At 41.1% G+C, this 23,908-nt stretch overlaps 1 protein-coding gene across 1 annotated transcript in view; it reads right to left on the minus strand.

Moving 5' to 3' along the window:
* The window catches only part of Dynap (dynactin associated protein), a 32,069-nt gene extending 8,794 nt beyond the window's left edge, over positions 1–23,275 (minus strand). The window contains 2 exon segments of the mRNA NM_001400775.1: positions 2,361–2,482; positions 22,152–23,275. Coding sequence (NP_001387704.1) covers positions 2,361–2,417 — 57 coding nt within the window. The 5' untranslated portion in view covers positions 2,418–2,482; positions 22,152–23,275.
* Between the last annotated feature and the right edge of the window lie 633 nt (positions 23,276–23,908).

Raw genomic sequence — 23,908 nt, forward strand, 5'->3', positions numbered from 1 at the left:
ACCATTACTGTGGCATTAATGATTTTATTACTATGGATACTACTAGGAATTGTTTAATATCACATTCATTTTATTACCCACCATTAAGTAGATAAGAATTAATGCTCAACCAACTTGAACACTCCATTAGAACTTTTAAACTACAAATAACAAATATTAAATATGTTCAAATTAGACTTTTATGGAGCAGTTGACCCGTTATAAAAACTATTATTAAAAGAATGATAAGTACAAGTTTTACTAAATATTGATAAATCAAAAATTGTTTATATGAAAACAAATCAGTTAAGTATTTCTGTAAATATAAAAATCAAATAATTGAAGACAACTGCTCTGTGTTTAATGAGAAAAATTAAATGTGCTGTTCTCTAAGCACATGTGAGGGGGTGTGGACTTGGTCATGCTGAGCTCATCCTACTGTGTTGGTTTCATTCAGTCTGGCCATGGCTGACAAACTTGAATAATTTAGGAGAAGTAAAATCAATTCACCAGGCCATTTTCTTTCTCTGAGTTGTCTGGCCCTTTTTGAATGCTAGCCCTTTGCAAGCAGCTGATGAGTGAATTCACATCACAGCAATATGACTCCACAGGTCTCAGATTTGAAGAGACATTGCAGCCTGGCTAACCATTTTACTGAGTTAAGTTACTATGGTTCTTAATATAGGTGGTATCTATGAAGTTGGAATAGCTTGAGAATATGGCGATTGTAGAATCATGTAATTGGCATGAACTAATAATAACCAGAAGCATCCGGCATGTGCATGCCTGTAACTGGCAGACAAAATTCTGTAGGCAACTCCTAACTCACTAAGGACTGACCTATATTCCTAACTGAAAATTACCCAGCAAGGTTCGCCTCCTTTATTGTTTATTATCTGAAGCAACTTTTCAGTAATAGCATTTGAGGTTAGTCTCAAAAGTAAAGTTTTTGAAGGAATTACATCAATATGTATAGTAAGCTGAAATAGCTATTGTCAAGAAACATACTATAAGAAGAATATGAAGGGATATTTATAAACATGTGAAAATGCGTTCTCAACTAAAAGCATCAAGATGACAGATAAACAGTTAGGAGACACTGTTTTCAACACAGAACACTGGGATATCTTGAAAAAGAGGAAAGCCTTTCTAGTGTGTGCATGAATGAAAAGTCTCCCAGCATGCTTCTTGTTGATGCCGTGTACTTGTTTGTGTATTCCTTTGTTAACACTATCACTAATCAAAAATATCACTAGTCAAAGAGCACGCATTCTCTCTCTGATAGATCTCATAAATGTTTCATGCAGAGTGATTGCCACAGTGCCTGTGGCCATGGCAATATTTCTCTCAAGCTCCTTTCAGTTAGTCTTTACATGGAGAATTTTAGCTTGTCATTTTAATTTTCAAAATATACCCTTCTTTGTCCCCATACCAAATATTGTTTAGTCAGATACAAACATACATACAAGCATTTGTGGAAACCATACCCAAGTAGTTCTTGGTATAAAAAGATTTAAAGAGATTAATGTTATCTTGCATGAAACACTGATATTAGATTTCTTTCCCAATAGTATGTATTATTAATTTCCAATTCTCCAGCATTCAGGAAGAAAAGCATCTGTTAGTAAGTTAAAACTTTCTTAAACATGCCTAGTGATTTACCTTTCATTTTCTTCATTAAACATTGAGTTGTTATCTTTTTAAAAAATTTCACACTTATGAAATGCCTAACTGAAGTTATCATGGAGGTCTTGCCAAGTTTTTTTTTTCTGTTTTATCAATATTGAATGAAAAGTATACATTTTTTTTTACACTTTTAGTAATAAACCCTTATGGACCAATGGCTACATACAATTTCGGTCTGATAGGTTTGTCTGCTTGATTGTTTGCAGTTTGAGAGACAAACTTATCAAACATAAAACCCAAAGCATCACATTGCAAAAATATAATTACAATGCTGTCATGGAGGATTTATGTTCAGATGATCCTTAATTTCAGATGATTTATTAATTTATGATATAAATTAATTTATATCATAATATGGTACTGTATATTATATATATGTATATATATACTGTATATTATAACAGTTTATAAACAATGATTTATTATTTACACGTCATATAGTCACTTGTTATTATTTATGTATCATATAGTCATCAAGACATTCTTACTACTTTATAATTATAATTATTTAAAATAATGTCTAATGTGACATTTTTTTTAAAATACATCACTAAAGAAGGAATGGGGCAGAATCTTCCTTTGGAGAAAGCTACAGAGATAAGATCTTGACTACGTAAGAGCAAAGAGATGTCATTGACACTAAACGTGAGATTTTTAATGATGGCGAAATATAAAAATGGAGAGACAGTACTCACCTGCTGTTTTGCAGAGTGCTCCACATTCACTACGTATTTTCCGTGCTTTCTATCCATTCTTGTGCTGGAAATACCTCAAGCTTACTCCAGGAATATTTTTCACAACCCACTGTCCTTTATACCTGCAGTCACCAGAAACAATTAAAGCACGCTGTGGAAATCACTGTGATGCATCCGTGCAGGTGTGATTAAAGCAAATAATACATAATTATTCTTTAGAATGCGATCCACCTCGGAGGAGGAAGTGAAGTGTTAATTACAGACAGAGAAAAGGTCCATACTGCCTCAGTGCTGTTGTGACTGTGCTTACAACACTCAAGGACACAAAATCTTTGACCATTTTCTGTAATGGTTCTCGTTGACCTTCCCTTTTAAGCACTTGCCTCCTATTTTGGGACAAATGCCAGCCCTAAACAGATTTCTGATGTAGAAGCTACCAACATTTTGTATATTCTGAGGCACTGATGGCCTCAGATCTTATTAGCGTTGTCTCCTTTGTACATGGGGGTTAAGTAGCTTTGCAGTTCTTCCATTTATGTCTGGACACCAACCGATGAGTTCATTACTTACACATTAAGTTGGTATCGTTTTCCTGAACTGTAACGACAAGTAAATGTTAAAATGCTTCTGAGAGATTTGCTGCTATTTTTGTTTAAAAAAATTCTATCTTGGGACACACAAGACAGTTCAATAGATAAACCTACTTGCTACAAAAGCCTGAGGACCTGAGATCAGTCCTGGAAATAAAGGCAAGGAGGAAGGAAAGAACCAAGTCTGCAATTGGAGACTAGACCCCATACATGCATCTCCCTTCCCTCACACCCCTACACCACACACACACACACACACACACACACACACACACACACACACACACACACACACAAGTCTAGTTTGTCTTTAATTTGAAGAATCATCAAACCTCTTCTTGTTTATCCTCTCAACAAGTCAGAATAGTGTCTGGAAGGCATAGTAGGTGTTTCTCCTGTGCAAACGTGTCAGTAGCAAACAACACAGACGTCATTCTGCTGTTTCTGCCCAACGTTTACCTTCTGGTATGTTTCCAAATCACTTGATTCACTGAAGGTTTCTTGTAAGAATATTCGACAACTTCAGGAGTGTTAGTGAGGCACCTAAAGCAACATAACCTTGAATCTCAGAACAGAAAGGACCTGTGAAACCTTAGAGAAGGGGAAAGGGCTAGTTCTGAGAGAGAACAGCACCAGTGACTTGCTACAATGCAGATGAACAGCATGGACATCATACAAGTAAAATGGTTCACTATCTGAAAGAAAAGCTATCGGATTCTAAAGTCATATGAGGACATAGATCATCAGAGACATAACTTGAGGTGGGGTTTCAATGGGGCAAGATGAAAGAAGGATGATTACTTCATGGTTATAAAGGATCAAAAGGTACTGGCAGTGGTGATGGCTACACATTGGCAATGTGTTGAATACTATGAAAGCATTCACTGAGAAATGGCCGCGATAGTGAATTTTATGTGTATGTTCTAATACAGCAAAAGTCGAAAAGCCAAATCAACTACTTAACTAATTCTTGAAGGTTTATTTTTTTATTATTGTTATTATGACTCTATGGTTGACTCTGTGGGCATGGGTGCATGCCCACAGAGGCCGGAAGAAGGCATCAGACTCCCTGGAGTTGGAGTTATGAGCTGCCTGATGTGAGCCATCTCTCCAGCCCAACTTATTCATCCTGAAGCATTGCAAATGGATGAAGATTCTGTAATCTGAAATACAATGTTTAGACAATAAAAAATTCCTCAGTATTAAAAATTGCACACAATTAACATATTTTTCGATTATGGTATAATAATTTTATTCTGCACAGACATTCATTATTGAACTGGAAGGCATGGGGAAAGGGACTCCAGCCCTTTTCATATAACCTTCAAATTAAATCGCAGCATAAAGAATAAAATTTTCACAATCTCTAATTGACCAAGATTTTAAGACTCAGTTACGACATTTAGGAGATGTAAACAGTGTGTGTGTGTGTGAGTGTGTGTGTGTGTGTGTGTGTGTATGCACATGCACGCACACATGTATGTACTCATATGTATGTATGTATAGATGTGTGTATCCATGCACACATGTAGATATGGAAGCCAGAGGTTGACATCAGGTGTCATGTTTAATCCTTACTAACTTTAATTTTTCTTTCTTTAAAAATGAGATTTCTTGCCGAACTTGGGGCCCAACAATTAGCGAAAGCAGGTAGCTGGCTAGTAAGCCCTAAAAATCCTCCTGGCTTCTCCTTGCCAGCAGTTGTGGCCACAGGCAAATGCCAATCTGCCAGCTCTTTTACATGAGTGCTGTGCATCTAAACTCAGGTCTCATACCTGCAGTGTAAGCGTTTTACTTTCTGAGCCACCTTTCCAGCCCCTAAACAATTTTGTAGTTTTGTTATTGTTGCTGTTTTGTATGTTTGTTTCTTTGTTTTTAAGAGTAGTTGAAACATAAAACAACAGATTATAGTTAAATTTTCTGGGTAAAAAAAATGGCTTTTTTTATACCACAAAGGCTACTTGTTTAGTAGGAATGTTGGTAATTCCTTACTTCCCCTGAAAGGTCAACAGCGAACAGTACACTTGGGCTGCCGTGTGAGCAGAGAGCCCGGACGCCTCTCGTTGCCTTGTCAGAAGTTTCTTAGAAAGATCATTTTTCCAAGAAGAATTTCCTTCCCAAAGGAAATTGGAATGTCCTGCCATTATGATAAGGTAAATCTTTGCTAGTAGGCCATTCTTTGCTGTTGGGATGAAAATGCCGGGGGCCTACTTCTCAGTCATTAGCCGAAGGATGAAGTATACTGTTGTCTCAAGGGAAAAGCTAAAACCTTGATTCTAATTATGTTACTCAGAAATTTTCTAAGTGCTCTGATTATTTCTTTGGTTTATGACAGCTTCGACTTCCCAGCTCAAGTAACATCGTAAAGAAAGGGATGCTGGTCCTTCGTCTTCAGTAGCTTTGATAACAAGACAACCAAGTTTTCAGACACAGGATTTCAAAGTATGAAAACAATATTGGTAGCTGTTAGAAATTAAAGTAAGCACTAAAAACCGAAATGTTCTGCAGATATATGTGATATTATAATACCATGGTCTTACTATAGTTTGTAGCAAATCTATGCTGTATATACAGGAAAGATTGAATAATTCAAGAGTAATCAGAAGAAACTCAAAAATATGATGACAGTGTAATAATAATCAGCCACACTCAAAACAGAAACTTGGGGCAAAACCACACTTTTCTGCATATAGCTGGTTTTCCTAATCCAGAAGGTAAAACATCTTACAGAATGTAAAGAGGATTACATTAGCAGACTGTCCCTTCTTCTTCAGTTAGTCCCTATTCCCTGAAGCACTCAGCACAGCCTATAACTAACTGGATCCAGGAGAGCAAGGAATGACTGACTGAAGAAGATGGTCCTGAGGACACTCTAGTCTTTGCTGGCTTTTTGGCTTTTGAGTTAATTATCAAGATGGTTAAACGGAAGATTTTTTTTTTTTTGGTTCTTTTTTTCGGAGCTGGGGACCGAACCCAGGGCCTTCTTGCGCTTCCTAGGCAAGTGCTCTACCACTGAGCTAAATCCCCAACCCTGGAAGATTTTTTTTAATCAAAGAAAATGTCTTTTCTGCTTGTTTAAAGGGAAGGTTTGAGAGAGGGAAGGACCTGGGGGGAGAAGTGGGGAGGGGAACAAGAGTATGATCGAGTATGGAGGTGATAGAGGGAGGAAGAACTCGGATGGATTTGTTGGAGGGGGGGAGCATCTCTGGGACAAACTAGAAACCTAAGACAAAGGAAACTCCCAGGAACCCACGAAGATGAACCCAGAGGAGACTCCTAGCAGCTGTGGGAATGTAGACTGAAGCGGTCACCTCCTGTAACTAGGCAAGGATTGCAAGGAAGGGATGAGGACACCAAACCACCCACAAAACCTTTGACCCACAGTTTGTCCTGCCTACAACGTGTGCAGGGGGAAAGAAGGGACGGAAATTGAGGGGAGGACCAAACAATGGCTAGCCTAACTTGAGACCCATGCCATGAGAGAGAACTTAGCCCTGTCACTATTAATGATATTCCTCTAGGATTGCAGACAGGAACCTAGTAGAACTGTCCTCTGAGAGGTTTCACCCAGCAGCTAGGAAAACTGATACAAAAGACCCACAGCCAAACATTGGGCAGAGTTTGGGTAATCTGGTGGAAAGGGGACAGGAAGGATTGAAGCAGCCAGAGGAGTCAGGACACTCCCCCGTCCGGTTCAAACCCTACAAAATCAACTAACCTGGGCCCCTAGGGGCTCACAGAGCCTGAATCACCAACCAGAGAGCATGCTTGGGACAGACCTAAACCACCTACACATATGTAACAGATCTGTATTTTGGCCTTCATTCGAGACCCCTAACAACTAGAACAAGGGTTTTCTCTGACCATGTTGCCTGTCTTTGGACTTCTTTCCTCTAACTGGGGCTCCCTTATCTGGGTTTAACAGGAGGAGATACACCTGGCCCTGCTGCAACTTGATATCTATGGGAAGCCTCTGAGTAGAAAGACAGGTGGGTATGGGGAGGGTGGGGAGAGGGAGGGATTGGGAGGAGGGGGGGAGCTGCAATCAGGATATAAATTAAATTACTAAATTAATAAGAAAGGGGGGAGAGATGTGTATATGTGCCTGGTGAATTTCAGAAAAAAATCCTAATGGCACATATGTGTCACAATAAAACAAAAAACAAGGGGTATTTGTGTAATTTATCTGTGTTTTAGCCATAGTGACCAAGTCAGCAAGTCTGTGACTTTTCTCAGGGCTGATACTAAGCCTTAAGGTAGTCTACTGTGTAAGGAAGTTCTTTCCTTATAAATCCAAAATGTTCCTATCCCTCCTGCTTCCAAAACTAAAACTATTATATTCTATAATATCATAATGTGACTTAAGGACCCTGGTTAGAAGCTGAAAATTATTTTGATGCAAAATTTGACATATATATTCATATGTATATATAATTATATCCCTTTTGCTTTGAAGAGCTCTTTCATCAGAGACTTTATATATATATGCACATTTTTTTTAAAAATAACGAGTCTTTATTGGCCTCTGCTACTTGAGGGGTATGAATCGGAGGGGGGGGGGAGGTGCCAATACCAGGCCGGCATGTAAACTTGTGGAAGGTTCACTTCTTCTTCTGCTCCACTTCAACCATCTTGGCGGCTTTTTGGACAAACGAGACCTCAAATATTAAATGAACATTTATAAGGATGTTTTTAGGGCATGACTGAAGTACATGCCTGCAATCCCAGCCCTTGGAATCTGAGACAGAATAATTGCCATTATTTCAAGTCAAATTGGGCACATACTATGTAGATCATCGTATGGTACATAAGTAGGTCCTGCCTTAAGTAAAGAAGTGAAAAGAACAGAGTTCAGGTTCAATCAATTTTAAGAAATATACACTCGAACAAAAAAAACTTTTATATGCATCAAAACATATTTTCTTCTGTGTCCTTTCCACTCAGCTTGTGGATCTAGAACATGATCTAAGAATAAAGCCTGTCAAAAAAAGCAAAACAAGAACAGCTTGCTTTCAACGATTATAATTGTGTATCTGACATAATATTTGATTAAAATATTATTCACATTATAGACACTTTATGCCTTCTCCAGTGGGTGTGTAAGACACTACTTATATCTAATCCTTAAAATATCTATAATAATTAACTATTATTATCCCTGCTTTTCTGGTGAGACATGAATCTTTATCGTGACCTTTTAAAAGACCTAAGTAATGTCAGCTTCTTCATACATTTCTACTTGATAACCAATTATTAATTTCCTATTTTGCCCCATATGGCTAAGAATTGGGGAAAAATTAAAAATGAGTTTGGCCTCATTTGTTAAGAACATGAATTTGGAGAGAGAGACCCAACCGCCTGGTCAGGTGGGCACTCCTGAGGCTGCAGAGCGGAAGAGACCACCAACACTGCTCACCCCTGCCCACATCCCTGGCCCAAGAGGAAACTGTATAAGGCCTCTGGGCTCCCGTGGGGGAGGGCCCAGGAGCGGCAGGACCCCTGCCGGAGACACCGCCGGACCCTGAAGGAAACAGACCGGATAAACAGTTCTCTGCACCCAAATCCCGTGGGAGGGAGAGCTAAACCTTCAGAGAGGCAGACAGGCCTGGGAAACCAGAAGAGACTGCTCCCTGCACACACATCTCGGACGCCAGAGGAAAAAGCCAAAGACCATCTGGAACCCTGGTGCACTGAAGCTCCCGGAAGGGGCGGCACAGGTCTTCCTGGTTGCTGCCGCTGCAGAGAGCCCCTGGACAGCACCCCACGAGCAAACCTGAGCCTCGGGACCACAGGTAAGACCAAATTTTCTGCTGCAAGAAAGCTGCCTGGTGAGCTTGGGACACACGGAAGCAGAATTTCTCTAGAACCGGGCACGTTCTGTGTTTACCGGAAGTCCCACACCCGCGGATCCCGGCCCGCAGCAGCTCTCTGCTCCCAGACCCGGTGAGAGAGAGACCCAACCGCCTGGTCAGGTGGGCACTCCTGAGGCTGCAGAGCGGAAGAGACCACCAACACTGCTCACCCCTGCCCACATCCCTGGCCCAAGAGGAAACTGTATAAGGCCTCTGGGCTCCCGTGGGGGAGGGCCCAGGAGCGGCAGGACCCCTGCCACAGACACCGCCGGACCCTGAAGGAAACAGACCGGATAAACAGTCCTCTGCACCCAAATCCCGTGGGAGGGAGAGCTAAACCTTCAGAGAGGCAGACAGGCCTGGGAAACCAGAAGAGACTGCTCCCTGCACACACATCTCGGACGCCAGAGGAAAAAGCCAAAGACCATCTGGAATCCTGGTGGACTGAAGCTCCCGGAAGGGGCGGCACAGGTCTTCCTGGTTGCTGCCGCTGCAGAGAGCCCCTGGGCAGCACCCCACGAGCGAACTTGAGCCTCGGGACCACAGGTAAGACCAAATTTTCTGCTGCAAGAAAGCTGCCTGGTGAGCTTGGGACACACGGAAGCAGAATTTCTCTAGAACCCGGCACGTTCTGTGTTTACCGGAAGTCCCACACCCGCGGATCCCGGCCCGCAGCAGCTCTCTGCTCCCAGACCCGGTGAGAGAGAGACCCAACCGCCTGGTCAGGTGGGCACTCCTGAGGCTGCAGAGCGGAAGAGACCACCAACACTGCTCACCCCTGCCCACATCCCTGGCCCAAGAGGAAACTGTATAAGGCCTCTGGGCTCCCGTGGGGGAGGGCCCAGGAGCGGCAGGACCCCTGCCGGAGACACCGCCGGACCCTGAAGGAAACAGACCGGATAAACAGTTCTCTGCACCCAAATCCCGTGGGAGGGAGAGCTAAACCTTCAGAGAGGCAGACAGGCCTGGGAAACCAGAAGAGACTGCTCCCTGCACACACATCTCGGACGCCAGAGGAAAAAGCCAAAGACCATCTGGAACCCTGGTGCACTGAAGCTCCCGGAAGGGGCGGCACAGGTCTTCCTGGTTGCTGCCGCTGCAGAGAGCCCCTGGACAGCACCCCACGAGCAAACCTGAGCCTCGGGACCACAGGTAAGACCAAATTTTCTGCTGCAAGAAAGCTGCCTGGTGAACTCAAGACACAGGCCCTCAGGAACAGCTGAAGACCTGTAGAGAGGAAAAACTACACGCCCGAAAGCAGAACACTCTGTCCCCATAACTGACTGAAAGAGAGGAAAACAGGTATACAGCACTCCTGACACACAGGCTTATAGGACAGTCTAGCCACTGTCAGAAATAGCAGAACAAAGTAACACTAGAGATAATCTGATGGCGAGAGGCAAGCGCAGGAACCCAAGCAACAGAAACCAAGACTACATGCCATCATCGGAGCCCAATTCTCCCACCAAAACAAACATGGAATATCCAAACACACCAGAAAAGCAAGATCTAGTTTCAAAATCATATTTGATCATGATGCTGGAGGACTTCAGGAAAGACCTGAACACACTTAGGGAAGCACAGGAAAACATTAATAAACAGGTAAAAGCCTACAGAGAGGAATCGCAAAAATCCCTGAAAGAATTCCAGGAAAACACAATCAAACAGTTGAAGGAATTAAAAATGGAAATAGAAGCAATCAAGAAAGAACACATGGAAACAACCCTGGATATAGAAAACCAAAAGAAGAGACAAGGAGCTGTAGATACAAGCTTCACCAACAGAATACAAGAGATGGAAGAGAGAATCTCAGGAGCAGAAGATTCCATAGAAATCATTGACTCAACTGTCAAAGATAATGTAAAGCGGAAAAAGCTACTGGTCCAAAACATACAGGAAATCCAGGACTCAATGAGAAGATCAAACCTAAGGATAATAGGTATAGAAGAGAGTGAAGACTCCCAGCTCAAAGGACCAGTAAATATCTTCAACAAAATCATAGAAGAAAACTTCCCTAACCTAAAAAAAGAGATACCCATAGACATACAGGAAGCCTACAGAACTCCAAATAGATTGGACCAGAAAAGAAACACCTCCCGTCACATAATTGTCAAAACACCAAACGCACAAAATAAAGAAAGAATATTAAAAGCAGTAAGGGAAAAAGGTCAAGTAACATATAAAGGCAGACCTATCAGAATCACACCAGACTTCTCGCCAGAAACTATGAAGGCCAGAAGATCCTGGACTGATGTTATACAGACCCTAAGAGAACACAAATGCCAGCCCAGATTACTGTATCCAGCAAAACTCTCAATTAACATTGATGGAGAAACCAAGATATTCCATGACAAAACCAAATTTACACAATATCTTTCTACAAATCCAGCACTACAAAGGATAATAAATGGTAAAGCCCAACATAAGGAGGCAAGCTATACCCTAGAAGAAGCAAGAAACTAATCGTCTTGGCAACAAAACAAAGAGAATGAAAGCACACAAACATAACCTCACATCAAATATGAATATAACGGGAAGCAATAATCACTATTCCTTAATATCTCTCAATATCAATGGCCTCAACTCCCCAATAAAAAGACATAGATTAACAAACTGGATACGCAACGAGGACCCTGCATTCTGCTGCCTACAGGAAACACACCTCAGAGACAAAGACAGACACTACCTCAGAGTGAAAGGCTGGAAAACAACTTTCCAAGCAAATGGTCAGAAGAAGCAAGCTGGAGTAGCCATTCTAATATCAAATAAAATCAATTTCCAACTAAAAGTCATCAAAAAAGATAAGGAAGGACACTTCATATTCATCAAAGGAAAAATCAACCAAGATGAACTCTCAATCCTAAATATCTATGCCCCAAATACAAGGGCACCTACATATGTAAAAGAAACCTTACTAAAGCTCAAAACACACATTGCACCTCACACAATAATAGTGGGAGATTTCAACACCCCACTCTCATCAATGGACAGATCATGGAAACAGAAATTAAACAGTGATGTAGACAGACTAAGAGAAGTCATGAGCCAAATGGACTTAACGGATATTTATAGAACATTCTATCCTAAAGCAAAAGGATATACCTTCTTCTCAGCTCCTCATGGTACTTTCTCCAAAATTGACCATATAATTGGTCAAAAAACGGGCCTCAACAGGTACAGAAAGATAGAAATAATCCCATGCGTGCTATCGGACCACCACGGCCTAAAACTGGTCTTCAATAACAGTAAGGGGAGAATGCCCACATATACGTGGAAATTGAACAATGCTCTACTCAATGATAACCTGGTCAAGGAAGAAATAAAGAAAGAAATTAAAAACTTTTTAGAATTTAATGAAAATGAAGATACAACATACTCAAACTTATGGGACACAATGAAAGCTGTGCTAAGAGGAAAACTCATAGCGCTGAGTGCCTGCAGAAAGAAACAGGAAAGAGCATATGTCAGCAGCTTGACAGCACACCTAAAAGCTCTAGAACAAAAAGAAGCAAATACACCCAGGAGGAGTAGAAGGCAGGAAATAATCAAACTCAGAGCTGAAATCAACCAAGTAGAAACAAAAAGGACCATAGAAAGAATCAACAGAACCAAAAGTTGGTTCTTTGAGAAAATCAACAAGATAGATAAACCCTTAGCCAGACTAACGAGAGGACACAGAGAGTGTGTCCAAATTAACAAAATCAGAAATAAAAAGGGAGACATAACTACAGATTCGGAGGAAATTCAAAAAATCATCAGATCTTACTATAAAAACCTATATTCAACAAAATTTGAAAATCTTCAGGAAATGGACAATTTCCTAGACAGATACCAGGTATCGAAGTTAAATCAGGAACAGATAAACCAGTTAAACAACCCCATAACTCCTAAGGAAATAGAAGCAGTCATTAAAGGTCTCCCAACCAAAAAGAGCCCAGGTCCAGACGGGTTTAGTGCAGAATTCTATCAAACCTTCATAGAAGACCTCATACCAATATTATCCAAACTATTCCACAAAATTGAAACAGATGGAGCCCTACCGAATTCCTTCTACGAAGCCACAATTACTCTTATACCTAAACCACACAAAGACACAACAAAGAAAGAGAACTTCAGACCAATTTCCCTTATGAATATCGACGCAAAAATACTCAATAAAATTCTGGCAAACCGAATTCAAGAGCACATCAAAACAATCATCCACCATGATCAAGTAGGCTTCATCCCAGGCATGCAGGGATGGTTTAATATACGGAAAACCATCAACGTGATCCATTATATAAACAAACTGAAAGAACAGAACCACATGATCATTTCATTAGATGCTGAGAAAGCATTTGACAAAATTCAACACCCCTTCATGATAAAAGTCCTGGAAAGAATAGGAATTCAAGGCCCATACCTAAACATAGTAAAAGCCATATACAGCAAACCAGTTGCTAACATTAAACTAAATGGAGAGAAACTTGAAGCAATCCCACTAAAATCAGGGACTAGACAAGGCTGCCCACTCTCTCCCTACTTATTCAATATAGTTCTTGAAGTTCTAGCCAGAGCAATCAGACAACAAAAGGAGATCAAAGGGATACAGATCGGAAAAGAAGAGGTCAAAATATCACTATTTGCAGATGACATGATAGTATATTTAAGTGATCCCAAAAGTTCCACCAGAGAACTACTAAAGCTGATAAACAACTTCAGCAAAGTGGCTGGGTATAAAATTAACTCAAATAAATCAGTTGCCTTCCTCTATACAAAAGAGAAACAAGCCGAGAAAGAAATTAGGGAAACGACACCCTTCATAATAGACCCAAATAATATAAAGTACCTCGGTGTGACTTTAACCAAGCAAGTAAAAGATCTGTACAATAAGAACTTCAAGACACTGAGGAAAGAAATTGAAGAAGACCTCAGAAGATGGAAAGATCTCCCATGCTCATGGATTGGCAGGATTAATATGGTAAAAATGGCCATTTTACCAAAAGCAATCTACAGATTCAATGCAATCCCCATCAAAATACCAATCCAATTCTTCAAAGAGTTAGACAGAACAATTTGCAAATTCATCTGGAATAACAAACAACCCAGGATAGCTAAAGCTATCCTCAACAATAAAAGGACTTCAGGGGGAATCACTATCCCTGAACTCAAGCAGTATTACAGAGCAATAGTGATAAAAACTGCATGGTATTGGTACAGAGACAGACAGATAGACCAATGGAATAGAATTGAAGACCCAGAAATGAACCCACACACCTATGGTCACTTGATTTTTGACAAAGGAGCCAAAACCATCCAATGGAAAAAAGATAGTATTTTCAGCAAATGGTGCTGGTTCAACTGGAGGGCAACATGTAGAAGAATGCAGATCGATCCATCCTTATCACCCTGTACAAAGCTTAAGTCCAAGTGGATCAAGGACCTCCACATCAAACCAGACACACTCAAACTAATAGAAGAAAAACTAGGGAAGCATCTGGAACACATGGGCACTGGAAAAAATTTCCTGAACAAAACACCAATGGCTTATGCTCTAAGATCAAGAATCGACAAATGGGATCTCATAAAACTGCAAAGCTTCTGTAAGGCAAAGGACACTGTGGTTAGGACAAAACGGCAACCAACAGATTGGGAAAAGATCTTTACCAATCCTACAACAGATAGAGGCCTTATTTCCAAAATATACAAAGAACTCAAGAAGTTAGACCGCAGGGAAACAAATAACCCTATTAAAAAATGGGGTTCAGAGCTAAACAAAGAATTCACAGCTGAGGAATGCCGAATGGCTGAGAAACACCTAAAGAAATGTTCAACATCTTTAGTCATAAGGGAAATGCAAATCAAAACAACCCTGAGATTTCACCTCACACCAGTGCGATTGGCTAAGATCAAAAACTCAGGTGACAGCAGATGCTGGCGAGGATGTGGAGAAAGAGGAACACTCCTCCATTGTTGGTGGGATTGCAGACTGGTAAAACCATTCTGGAAATCAGTCTGGAGGTTCCTCAGAAAATTGGACATTGAACTGCCTGATGATCCAGCTATACCTCTCTTGGGCATATACCCAAAAGATGCCTCAACATATAAAAGAGACACGTGCTCCACTATGTTCATCGCAGCCTTATTTATAATAGCCAGAAGCTGGAAAGAACCCAGATGCCCTTCAACAGAGGAATGGATACAGAAAATGTGGTACATCTACACAATGGAATATTACTCAGCTATCAAAAACAACGAGTTTATGAAATTCGTAGGCAAATGGTTGGAACTGGAAAATATGATCCTGAGTGAGCTAACCCAATCACAGAAAGACATACATGGTATGCACTCATTGATAAGTGGCTATTAGCCCAAATGCTTGAATTACCCTAGATCCCTAGAACAAACGAAACTCAAGACGGATGATCAAAATGTGAATGCTTCACTCCTTCTTTAAATGAGGAAAAAGAATACCCTTGGCAGGGAAGGGAGAGGCAAAGATTAAAACAGAGACTGAAGGAACACCCATTCAGAGCCTGCCCCACATGTGGCCCATACATATACAGCCACCCAATTAGACAAGATGGATGAAGCAAAGAAGTGCAGACCGACAGGAGCCGGATGTAGATCGCTCCTGAGAGACACAGCCAGAATACAGCAAATATAGAGGCGAATGCCAGCAGCAAACCACTGAACTGAGAATAGGTCCCCTATTGAAGGAATCAGAGAAAGAACTGGAAGAGCTTGAAGGGGCTCGAGACCCCAAAAGTACAACAATGCCAAGCAACCAGAGCTTCCAGGGACTAAGCCACTACCTAAAGACTATACATGGACTGACCCTGGACTCTGAGCCCATAGGTAGCAATGAATATCCTAGTAAGAGCACCAGTGGAAGGGGAAGCCCTGGGTCCTGCTAAGACTGAACCCACAGTGAACTAGTCTATGGGGGGAGGGCGGCCATGGGGGGAGGGTTGGGAGGGGAACACCCATAAGGAAGGGGAGGGGGGAGGGGGATGTTTGCCCGGAAACCGGGAAAGGGAATAACACTCGAAATGTATATAAGAAATACTCAAGTTAATAAAAAAAAAAAAAAAAAAGATTAATAAAAGTTTGGTTGTAGCAAGAAAAAAAAAAAAAAAAAAAAAAAAAAAAAAAAAAAAGAACATGAATTTGACTGTTAAAGATTTGGAGATGTTTGTGCTCTTTGTTCCAAGTAGGATTTCCCACTGAAAGGAATATTGTTTTAAAGTCCATGGAGGAAGTCTACATATTTACTGAAGGCCAAGCCAGGGTGGTGTTGTCATCATAATTTAGAGCCATTCCAATGACCCAAGTGTACGAGTAGTCAAATACAAGGGCTCTGCAACTCCCAGGGTGGAGAAAGGGTTCAACATTTATGTTGACCCTGAAAGGTCAATATGAGGTAATTGTTCCTATTCACAGAATCTTGGGGGATGACAGCCATGTGCACAGACAGAACATTCTAAGGCCTTCAGATCCCTCAATCCAATCCAGAAACTAAGGTTCACCCAAGAAAAAAGTAAGAGTTGACAGTAATAGACATAAAAGGAGACAGAGTTTCGGGACTCACTAAAATTAATTGCAGTATATATGTTCTGGTTGTATAGCTTGTGAGATTCCTAATAGTGGGAGTGGGATGTCTCTGATTCTTTGGCCTGCCTTCGGGACCCTTTTCTTCCTATTGGGTAGCCTTCCCCAGCCTTGATGTGAGAATATGCTCTTGGTTTATTATAGTTTGTTATACTGTGCTTGGTTGATGTTCCTGGAAAGCCTGCTTTTTTCTTTTTTATTAATTAATTAATTAATTAATTAATTTTTACACTCCAGATTTTATTTCCCTCCAGGTCCACCCCTCAACTGTTCCACATCCCATACCTCCTCCCCACCCTCCAGTCTCCACAAGGATATCCTGACCCCATCCACCCTACCAGACCTCTAAACTCCCTGGGGCCTCCAGTCTCTTGAGGGTTAGGTGCATCTTCTCTGACTGAACCCAGACCCAGGAGTCCACTGCTGTATATGTGTTGGAGGCCTCATCTCAGCTGGTGTAGGCTGCCTGGTTGGTGATCCAGGGTCTGAGAGATCCAGGGGGATCCAGGTTAATTGAGACTGCTGGTCCTCCTACAGGGCTGCCCTCCTCCTCAGCTTCCTCTAGCTTTCCCCTAATTCAACCAGAGGGGTCAGCAGCTTCTATTCATTGGTTGGGTGCACATATCTGCATCTGACGCTTTCAGCTACTTGTTGGGTCTTTTGGAGAGCAGTCATGACAGGTCCCATTTTGTGAACCCCCCATAGCCTCAGTAATGGTGTCAGGTCTTGGGGCCTTCCCTTGAGCTGGATCCCACTTTGTCACTGGACCTTTTTTTCCTCAGGCTCTTCTCCATTTCCATCCCTGCATTTCTTATAGACAGGAAGAATAATGGGTCAGAGCTTTGGCTGTGGGATAGCAACCCCATCCCTCACTTGATGACCTGTCTTTCTGCTGGAGGTGGACTCAATAAGTTCCCTCTCTCCACTGTAGGGCCTTTAACGTACAGTCACCTCCCTTTGGATCCAGAGGGTCTCTTACTTCCCAGGTCTCTGGTACATTCTAGAGGGTCCTCCAACCTCTTTCTTCCTAAGGTTGCCTGTTTCCATTCTTTCTGTTGTCCCTCAGGGCTTCAGTCCTTTTCCCCCACCCAATACCAGATCATGTTCTCCTCTCCCCCATCCCTATCCCTTCCCCTCCCCTGTCCCTTCCCTCCCTCTCCCCTGTGGTTGCTTTCTTCTCCCTCCCAAGTGGGACTGAGGTATTCTCACTTGGGCCCTTCAGTTTGTTGGCCTTTTTGAGTTCTGTGGACTGTATGTTGGGTATTCTGTAGCTTTTTTGCTTTTTTCTAAGTGGAGCAGAAGGTGTGGCGGGTGTATCCTGGGAAAAGTTAGATGGAGGGAAGAGACTGGGGAAAGGGAAGTAAAGTAAATGGATGTTGGAATGTAATATATGCGAGAATAAATAAAAACGAAAATTAATTGCAGCAAATAGATTGGATATTAGAATGTGAAGTCAGACTACAAATTGAAGAAAATCTGTTCTTAGAGAGAAATGGGTGCTTATCAGATCCAAAACCATAAGTGGCTTACCATCAGCTTTTGGATAATTCTAAACCAAGATTAGAGCAGGATACAAAGTCTCAGTAATGAGTGGTTATGGTCCTTTTCAGAGCTCAATGTACAGTCAAACCCAGCAGTCTCAGAGCTCAAGGTTGTCCACACCAGGAAAGGAAGATAGGGTAAAAACAGTTTCAGGAGACTGGAGCATCTCCTAGAACTTACACTGGGGAAAGGTTTTATATGTGGGAAACTGGAACAGAACTGGAGAATTCATTGAATTCAGCTTAGAGGAAATAGTGGACAGGTGACAGTGAGGCAGTGTATTAAGATAAAATGTGAGTCAAGGCAGTGAGTAAAGTATTAGGAAAGCAAAGAAAAGGCTGTTTATGGAGGGATGACTTGGCCCTAGTTTGTAAAGGAAGGTTAGATCCAGAACTAAAAGGGCCTCAGTGCACATAGATAGGAAAAGAGGACTAAGGGAAGCTGTAGATGAGGGCCACTGAGACTATCATGGCTTTGTATAAAGTTAGGGCTAGCTATAGGGGGGAATACAGAAGAGTGGTTTGGAAGTACAGTTGGAATATAATAAAATGAGAGATTTATGTAATTAGGTTACTTAGACAAAGGAAGCCACAATAAAAATATGAAAAAAAATTAATTGGCAGACTAATTGATTGACTGATTGACTGATTGTTGATTGACTAATTGATTGATTGTAAGGTTAAGCATTTACCACAGGGTCTGATACATTCTAGGCTAGTCATCTACACTGATTAATATACCCACAACCCTTTTACTTACTTCTCATTTTGAGACAGGGCCTCAAGGTTGCCCAGATTGGTCTTCACTCACACAGACTACCCTTAAATTGAGATCCTTCTGCCTCAGCCTCCCAAGTAGCTGAAAATATAGGCTTTTACTACCAGGCCTGATTTCTATGAGCTGAAAAATGAAAAACGGTATTCTTTAGAGAAAGTGAAAATTTCCTGTAGAATATTTAATCAGGTGGCAACTTAATTCCAGTCATAATATGGTTGAATGCATAGTTGACTGTTCTTTATAGTCCTGATTCTGTTATATGCTGAAATGGGAGCATTGATTGTACAAGTTTCCACCATATGCTGTCTTCTGCCTCCCATATTTATCACAGATTCATTTTTATAATGTAACCAAAAGGTTTATTTATAATATAAATCTACTTAAATTCATGTCCTGACCAAAGTCCTAAATGTTGCCCTATTACTCATAGGGTAAAAATCACAGATGATTTCCATGACTTATGAATATTTAGAATTTTCTTCTGAATCCATTTTAATCAATTCTCCATATCACATAGCATGCCCAAGCCCCAAAATTAAAATGTTTGATAAGAAGCATTTCATGTATTAAAATACTGACCTATTCCTTATGAAGAAATCTGGGAAGTAGTCAAATTCCCACCACCCAGTTCAGAGAGAACATTTCCTTATGTATAATTAGAACCACCTCTTCCTGAAAATGTTTTCCACCAACCCTTCTTGCCCTTCCTGTTAGAGGTAATTACTCTTCTTAATTCATGGTTATATTCTCCATTAAATGCTTCTGTAGGCACCTCAACACCTAGAAAGGCCAACTTCTCATATAACTAAAATCTATGACTTTATCTAACATTGAAATATAATATAATTTTACTTTTAGCAAGTATGAAAAACATTTCCAGTGAAGTACACAATCTTAAGCCTATAGTTTAATGTAATTCTTTTCAAGGTTACACATTACAACCTCAATATTTTTATATATTAGTAAAATTATGTCATAATTAGTAAGATAACAATTGAAGAACCACTAACATTTACTAGTATTACTACTACTACTACTACTACTACTACTACTACTACTACTACTACTGTTGTAACTACTAAATATATCGCTTAAATTTTTCACCAGATTTTTTGTATTTTCTAAGTCAAATCACATGTGACACATCTAAAAGAAATTATTTTTTCTTGTTTCTTTTTAGTTCTTTTTTCATTGACTGAATTAAACTGGATAATATTTTATTTCATGTTTTTAATTCTCACTTAAAATTAGACTTTCTTTTTAATGATTAAAAATATTTCATACTTTGTATTAGTTTCACTGAGCTCACTAGTAAAATGGCACCACCTCAGAATGTCCTTGGTTTATTGATTGGTTTGATGTCTTAAAACTGACTCTACACCGGAATCAATTCTGAAGGTGTTTATGAATATGTATTATTCCTGGCTTACTCTCTTTGTTTCTGATGAAGTAAAACTGGAAAGAGCCCAGGAAGGAAAGAAAGGGCAAAATCCATTTACACCTCTATAATAGTCAACAATTCTAAGTGAACAGGAAATTGGTTATTTTTGGTCTACTGTGTTTGTGGTCCTTCTGTGTATCCTTCAATATCATGGGAATCTGTCCCTGGGTACAAGCTTAATGCTCAACTGAGTGACTATAAATTTACATAATAACCATCAAACAATTCTAATAACTATGGTACTAAACAGCAAATGTGTAAGGAGAAAAAAAGAAAAGAAATTGTGTAATTAAGGTACCAAAGTATGGTGCTTAAAATTATTCTGTTTATATAAAATTCTTTGCATGAGTTCAGTGCTATTACAAAAAATCAACATGCTCTTGGCAACAAAACTCTTCCTTCCTACTGGTCTCCATTCAATTTCCTCAAAACAAAAATTACTTTGATAGGGAATACTAACAAATATTAATAATTTGGCCTGGGAGTTTTTCAGCCAATTGTTTGGAGAGTCGTTGTTAAAGTCGAATAGTTCATTGAGGAAAACTCAATGAACTAAAGTCTTATCAACATTAGATACCATCAAACCCTTGACAGAAAGCAGATAAAATGTAAATAAGATCTCATAGGCACAGAAGTGACAGGTTTGGGTGCCAGTGTGACATTGGAACACTGGCAATGGGCTAATATTCCATACCCCTCTGCTCCACTAATCTTAGACCCTAGCCAAGCTTTGAGTGGCCTTGATGTACCAGGAGAAAGTCCGAGTGAGGCACAGAGGTAGGGAAGAGAGCAGAAGCCCAGAAGGGGCAAAGAGCACCAGGGCGGTGAGCAAGGCTGTCTACTGTGGCTTCAGCCAGAGCATCCAGAGTAGCAGAAGACATGAGAGCTGTTCCATCCACGAACTGTTATGACAGCAATTCAGAAAAATGGTGTGGATGTTTTGTTCATAGGCTTAGTTACAGAAGGTACTACTGTGCTTGATACTGTAATCCTATACTAAGTACATAACAACTTTTAGTCCACCTGAAGCTCTTTATTCAAGTCTATTCATCAAGGTTCAGGTAAAGGAGTAGTCGTCAGCCCTGCGGCTGTCAATTCTGTGGAACTTGATATTTGTGGGATCTCTTTACTTTCTTGCGGGTGGTGTCATTTTCTAAGTAGAAGGTAGTTGACATGAATGTACCAGCTACTTTGGCAGCACATTCATGATATCCAATAAGCCTGTTGATTTAGCTGTTAGCGATAGCTGTTTGTGGTGACAGTCCTGGTTGCTCCAGTTGAAGCAGCAGGAGTGGCTATAATACAAATGGCTGCAGGGTTGATTCAATGCTACTTGTAGTCTAACTATCATGACTTCCATCGAGACTTAAAGTTCAGCTGATGGTAGTTGCACAAGTTGGCTGCAGGAGCGAGTGACGTCTGGATGCTGTTCTGAGCCAGTGAGCTGAAACAGTGGGGGAGGCAGCGGCACCTGCTGATTGCATTCTCAGGGATCAGAGATTTCTTTTGTTATAGTTTTGCTTTTAGTTTGTAGCAAGAGACAAACCCACTGCCATGAGAGGATGGGCAGAAGACAGCTGTGGGAGCCACTACATTGAGCAAGTATGTGGTGGAGACGCAGGAAAGAAAGAGAAGCAGACCACCAAAGGCCATGACGACATTCCTGATCTGGGTGCCATTTGGGGCCATGTTGATGTTATAGGGCTGGCTGCACAGAGACCTGCCCATCGTCAACCCCTTCAGTGTCATGGATACATGGGAGATGCTCTCCCAGCCCCTTGCTGTCCACAGCAGGCAGACTAGTTGGAAGAGCTAGCCCCACCCCTCTCCTGGGCAGCTGGGAAGCATAGAAGAGCTGACCCAAAGTACATGACAGCAGAAGAGCTGGTCCTGGTCCTAGCCCTGGCCCTGGCCCTGGCCCTGGCCCTGGCCCTGGCCCTGGCACTGCCCCTGCCCTTGCCCCTTGCCAGCAACAGCACTCAGGAGCGAGATTTCTCACCTTTACTGAACAGCCAGTAGAGCTGGCTCTGGAGTTATGGATGAGGGAGAGCCAGTCTGAGGGCCTGAGAGCTGGAAATCTGGTCTTGCCCCTCACTGGGGCAGTGGTGGAAAGCTGGCCCTGGTGCTGTAGTGAGGAGAGCTGGTCCTGGTGGCATTGGAACAGGAGAGCTGGTGGACTGAACAGGTCAGCTACCACCCAGGCCCAGATTCAGGCCTTTGAGCTGGTCCACATCAACTTGTACCCCATCTATGAGTGTGTAAAGGGGCTGGTCCTGTGGAACCAAAGCAGGAGGAGCTCCATGACACAACAGGATACCCAAGAGAAGTCCCAGTTGGGATCCCCTATTGAGAATATAGCAGAAGCCAGAGGCCTTGAAACAGACTAATGATTCACTGCAATGAACATTTGCAGATGAAGCTGTTTGAGCAAAAGGGTGTGTTGTGTGACTTACTGTGACACAACACAGCTGACAGGGCAAGATGAGTTGGTCTGCTGTTTTGTTGTTTGTTTTGGTTTTTTGTTTTCAAGGGGAGGGCTGCATTTTGAGGGTAGAGGGCAGATACAGAGGGCCAAGGAAATGAGTGGTAATGGAGTACCTGATGTAAAATTCACAAAGAATCAGTAAAATGGCTTTGGGTTGTTTGTTTGTTTGTTTGTTTGTTTGTTTGTTTTTAAAGCTCTTCTTGCATTACCACAGAAGTAAAACAATTTTTTGATTCCATTGTATCTGAGTGGCAGTGAGTTCTGCTAAAATAGAAGTGATTAGTGTTATAGTAGTAGACCCAGTCAGTGGGGAAGTGGTAGTTTCCATAAATCTACGAAGTAGTAGATAAAGGTAAAGTCATCTTTGTTCCCACTCCTGGTAATGGATTAGCTGTAAAAGAAATAGGCTGAGGCTCAGCTATTAGAGTGACAATTGTTGGAGCCATTGGCTTAATTGCTGTGAGACACCTCAGGACTATATGATTCTTGCTGTTGATAGCGGTGACAAAGACCTAGCTTTCGACTGTGGACTCAACTGGTAGACTAAACAGCAGGGTACTCTAGAGTCATAGAAATTATGATATGACTCTATAGATGATATAGTAGGAGATAGAATAGAGAAATGTAGACAGATACATACATATATATAATATGTATTTTTATATTCTGAGCTATATCTACAAATATATGTGATATAGGATATATATAAGTATATATTATATTTTATATATTTTGAGCTATATATCAGAATATACGATATATAGATATATGATATAGTTCATATAATCTGAACTATAACTAGATCATATCTGTAGATGGATAGATAGATAGATAGATAGATAGATAGATAGATAGATAGATAGTATTTATTAGAATGACTTACAGGCTGCAGTCCAGCTAATCCAATGGTCAGCTATGAATGGAAAGTCCAAGAATCTAATAGTTGTTCAGTCCCACTAGACTGGATGTCTCAGCTGGTCTTCTACGTATGCGGGAATCTGGAAGAAGTAGGCTCAAATGGCAGTGGAAGGGATGTGTTAGCAAGATGAGAACAAGTAGGCAAAGAGCTAAAGCTTCCTTCTTCTATATTGTTATAGACTTTCAAAAGAAGGTATGTCCCATATTAGAGGAATGTCTTCCTGATTTAAGAGCTGAATTAAAGGTTTGTGTCTACCCAAAAACTATACATGGACTGACCCATGGCTCCAACTGCATAGGTAGCAGAGGATGGCCTTGTTGGGCACCAATGGAAGGAGAAACCCTTGGTCCTG

The sequence above is a fragment of the Rattus norvegicus genome, chromosome 18, assembly GCF_021556685.1.
Source record: "Rattus norvegicus strain SHRSP/BbbUtx chromosome 18, alternate assembly SHRSP_T2T, whole genome shotgun sequence".
Classification (NCBI taxonomy): domain Eukaryota; kingdom Metazoa; phylum Chordata; class Mammalia; order Rodentia; family Muridae; genus Rattus; species Rattus norvegicus.